General features: G+C 44.0%; 1 protein-coding gene across 1 annotated transcript in view; it reads left to right on the top strand.

Moving 5' to 3' along the window:
* dmgdh (dimethylglycine dehydrogenase) overlaps nucleotides 1–5000 on the top strand; it is a 35097-nt gene that overhangs the window by 26839 nt on the left and 3258 nt on the right. The window contains exons 9-11 of the mRNA XM_079834499.1: nucleotides 26–179; nucleotides 998–1163; nucleotides 4816–4946. Of these exons, the coding sequence (XP_079690625.1) occupies nucleotides 26–179; nucleotides 998–1163; nucleotides 4816–4946 (451 nt within the window). The remainder of the gene's footprint in view (nucleotides 1–25; nucleotides 180–997; nucleotides 1164–4815; nucleotides 4947–5000) is intronic.

Raw genomic sequence — 5000 nt, 5'->3', positions numbered from 1 at the left:
GACCCGTGTGTCCGTCTGGTTTCAGTGGGCTTCCCTAAGGAGGAGCGTTTCGCGGGCCGGCCGACTCAACGGGTCAGCGGCGTCTATGAGCTGCTGAAGGACAGATGCTCCATGGGTTTCCACGCCGGCTGGGAACAGCCACACTACTTCCACAAGCCTGGAGACGACACCGGATACAAGTGAGCACAAGCCGACCTATAACACCCTAGCAACTGCATAGCAACAGCCGAAAACACTCAAACACCCTGACAACTGCAAAGCAACAGCCGAAAACACTCAAACACCCTTAAACACTTAGAACACCCTAGCAACTGCATAGCAATATTCTACAATACTCAGAACACCCTAGCAACTGCATAGCAACAGCCTAAAAGACTTAGAACTCCCTAGCAACTGCATAGCAACATCCTAAAACACCCAGAATACCATAGAAACTGCTTAGCAACAGTCTAAAACACCCAGAATACCATAGAAACTGCTTACCCACAGCCTAAAACACTCAGAACACCCTAGCAACTGCATAGCAATATTCTAAAACACTCAGAACACACTAGCAATCGCATAGCAACAGCCTAAAACACTAAGAACTCCCTAGCAACTGCATAGCAACATCCTAAAACACCCAGAATACTTTAGAAACTGCTTAGCAACAGTCTAAAACACTCAGAATACCATAGAAACCGCATAGCAACAGTCTAAAACACTCAATATACCCTAAAAACTGTTTAGCAACAGCCGAAAACCCCCTATAACACCCTGACAACAGCATACCAACAGCCAAAAACAGTCAGAACACCCTAGCAACTGCTCCATGGGTTTCCACGCCGGCTGGGAACAGCCACACTACTTCCACACTGGAGACGACACCGGATACAAGTGAGCACAAGCCGACCATACAGAGGGTTAATGAGTATATAATGTCACCAAAGCTCCGAGAAACAGTGACATATTATCACAGTTTGATATAAGAGTGTCTCTCTCTGGTCCTGTGACGCAGACCCAGCTTCAGAAGGACGAACTGGTTCCAGTCGGTCGGACGGGAGTGTAAACTGGTGATGGAGGGAGTGGGTGTGATTGACCTTTCACCCTTCGGGAAGTTCATGGTGAAGGGAGACGATTCACATCGGCTGCTCGACCGGCTGTTTGCCAACACACTGCCAAAGGTGAGAGAGAGAGAAAACCGCCTAGCAACAGCCGGAAACACTCAGAACACCCTGACAACTGCATAGCAACAGCCGAAAATGCTCAAACACCCTAAAAACTGCAGAGCAACAGTCTAAAACACTCAGAATTCCCTAACAACTGCATAGCAACAGTCTAAAATACTCAGAACACCCTTAAAACTGCATAGCAACAGTCTAAAACACTCAGAATTCCCTAACAACTGCATAGCAACAGTCTAAAATACTCAGAACACCCTTAAAACTGCATAGCAACAGCCGAAAACCCCTCCAACACCCTGACAACTGCATACCAACAGCCGAAAACGCTTAGAACACCCTAGCAACTGCATAGCAACATCCTAAAACACTCTGAATACCATAGAAACTGCATACCAACAGCCGAAAACGCTTAGAACACCCTAGCAACTGCATAGCAACATCCTAAAACACTCAGAATACCCTAAAACTGTTTAGCAACAGCCGAAAACCCCCTACAACACCCTGACAACAGCATACCAACCGCCGAAATAATTTAGAACACCCTAGCAACTGCATAGCAACATTCTAAAACACTTAGAACACCATAGCAACTGCATGGCAACATCCTAAAACACACAGAATACCATAGAAACTGCCTAGCAACAGTCTAAAACACTCAGAATACCATAGAAACCGCATAGCAACAGTCTAAAACACTCAGAATACCCTAAAAACTGTTTAGCAACAGCCGAAAAACCCCTACAACACCCTGACAACAGCATGCCAACAGCCAAAAACATGCAGAACACCCTGACAACTGCATAGCAACAGCCGAAAACCCCTACAACACCCTGACAACTGCATACCAACAGCCAAAAACGCTCAAACACCCTAAAACACTTAGAACACCCTAGCAACTGCATAGCAACATCCTAAAACACCCAGAATACCATAGAAACTACTTAGCAACAGTCTAAAACACTCGGATTACCATAGAAACCGCATAGCAACAGTCTAAAACACTCAGAAAACCCTAGAAACCACATAGCAACATCTTAAAACACCCAGAACACCCTAGCAACTGCATATCAACAGTTTAAAACACACAGAACACTCTAGCAACTGCATAGTAACCACTGAAAATACTCATAACACCCTAGCAACCGCATAGCAACAACTTAAAACACTTAGAATGCCATAGTAACTGCATAGTAACCCCAAAAACACCCAGAGCACCCTAACAACTGCATAACAATAGCCTAAAACCCTTAGAATGCCCTAGCAACTTCATAGTAACCACTGAAAATACTCAGAACACCCTAGCAACCGCATAGCAACAACTTAAAACACTTAGAATGCCATAGTAACTGCATAGTAACCCCAAAAACACCCAGAACACCCTAGCAACTGCATAACAACAGCCTAAAACACTTAGAATGCCCTAGCAACTTCATAGTAACCACTGAAAACACTCAGAACACCCTAGTAACTGCAATGCAACAGCCTAAAACACACAAAAAACCCTAGCAACTGCATAGCAACAGCTTAAAACATTTAGAATCCCATAGCAACTGGATAGTGTCCACCTAAAACACCATAGCAACTAAATAGCAACAGCCTAAAACACTTACAATACCCTAGCAACTTCATAGTAACCCCTGAAAACACTCAGAACACCCTAGCAACTGCATAGCAACAGCCTAAAACACTTAGAATGCCCTAGCAACTTCATAGTAACCCCTGAAAACACTCAGAACACCCTAGCAACTGCATAGCAACAGCTTAAAAAACTTAGAATGCCATAGCAACTGCATAGTAACCACCGAAAACACTCAGAACACCCTAGCAACTGCATAGCAACAGCCTAAAACACTTAGAATGCCCTAGCAACTTCATAGTAACCCCTTAAAACACTCAGAACACCCTATTAACTGCATAGCAACAGCCTAAAACACTTAGAATGCCATAGCAACTGCATAGTAACCACTGAAAACACTCAAAACACCCTAGCAACTGCATAGCAACAGCCTAAAACACTTAGAATGCCCTACCAACTTCATAGTAACCCCTGAAAACACTCAGAACACCCTAGGAACTGCATAGCAACAGCCTAAAACACTAAGAATGCCATAGCAACTGCATAGTAACCCCCGAAAACACTCAGAACACCCTAGCAACTGCATAGCAACAGCCTAAAACACTTAGAATACCATAGCAACTGCATAGTAACCACCGAAAACACTCAGAACACCCTAGCAACTGCATAGCAACAGCCTAAAACACTTAGAATGCCATAGCATCTGCATAGTAACCACCGAAAATACTCAGAACACCCTAGCAACTGCATAGCAACAGCCTAAAAACACTTAGAATGCCCTAGCAACTTCATAGTAACCCCTGAAAAAATTTAGAACACCCTAGCAACTGCATAGCAACAGCTTAAAACACTTCGAATGCCATAGCAACTGCATAGTAACCACCGAAAACACTCAGAACACCCTAGCAACTGCATAGCAACAGCCTAAAACACTTAGAATGCCCTAGCAACTTCATAGTAACCCCTGAAAACACTTAGAACACCCTAGCAACTGCATAGCAACAGCTTAAAAAACTTAGAATGCCATAGCAATTGCATAGTAACCACCGAGAACACTCAGAACACCCTAGCAACTGCATAGCAACAGCCTAAAACACTTAGAATACCATAGCAACTGCATAGTAACCACCGAAAATACTCAGAACACCCTAGCAACTGCATAGCAACAGCCTAAAAACACTTAGAATGCCCTAGCAACTTCATAGTAACCCCTGAAAAAATTTAGAACACCCTAGCAACTGCATAGCAACAGCTTAAAACACTTCGAATGCCATAGCAACTGCATAGTAACCACCGAAAACACTCAGAACACCCTAGCAACTGCATAGCAACAGCCTAAAACACTTAGAATGCCCTAGCAACTTCATAGTAACCCCTGAAAACACTTAGAACACCCTAGCAACTGCATAGCAACAGCTTAAAAAACTTAGAATGCCATAGCAATTGCATAGTAACCACCGAGAACACTCAGAACACCCTAGCAACTGCATAGCAACAGCCTAAAACACTTAGAATGCCATAGCATCTGCATAGTAACCACCGAAAATACTCAGAACACCCTAGCAACTGCATAGCAACAGCCTAAAAACACTTAGAATGCCCTAGCAACTTCATAGTAACCCCTGAAAAAATGTAGAACACCCTAGCAACTGCATAGCAACAGCTTAAAACACTTAGAATGCCATAGCAACTGCATAGTAACCACCGAAAACACTCAGAACACCCTAGCAACTGCATAGCAACAGCCTAAAACACTTAGAATGCCATAGCAACTGCATAGTAACCACCGAAAACACTCAGAACACCCTAGCAACTGCATAGCAACAGCCTAAAACACTTAGAATGCCCTTGCAACTTCATAGTAACTCAAATAAATCACTCTGAACGCCTAGAAACTGCATAACAACAGCCTAAACATATTTTAAAGAAAGAAAGTTTCTTGAGGAAGCTGAACAGAAAGGAGCTGTAATGTTTTAAAGATCGTGTCTGATGACCTGGACGGGGAATCACTTCAGTTCACCTGTGACTGACAGCAAGAATGAATGAGACTGAATGAGGGTGATGTTTGATTCTCAGGTGGGCCAAACCAACATCAGTCACATGTTGACCCCGCGGGGGCGTGTCTACGCTGAGGTCACGGTTACCCAGATCGCACCTGGAGAGTTTCTGCTCATCACAGGCTCTGGGTCCGAGCTTCATGATCTGAGGTGCGTCCAATCACACACACACACACACACACACACACACACACACACACACAC

Source organism: Gobio gobio (assembly GCF_949357685.1).
Source record: "Gobio gobio genome assembly, chromosome: 14".
In the NCBI taxonomy this organism is placed as follows: domain Eukaryota; kingdom Metazoa; phylum Chordata; class Actinopteri; order Cypriniformes; family Gobionidae; genus Gobio; species Gobio gobio.
This window is presented reverse-complemented; position numbering and strand designations above follow the sequence as displayed.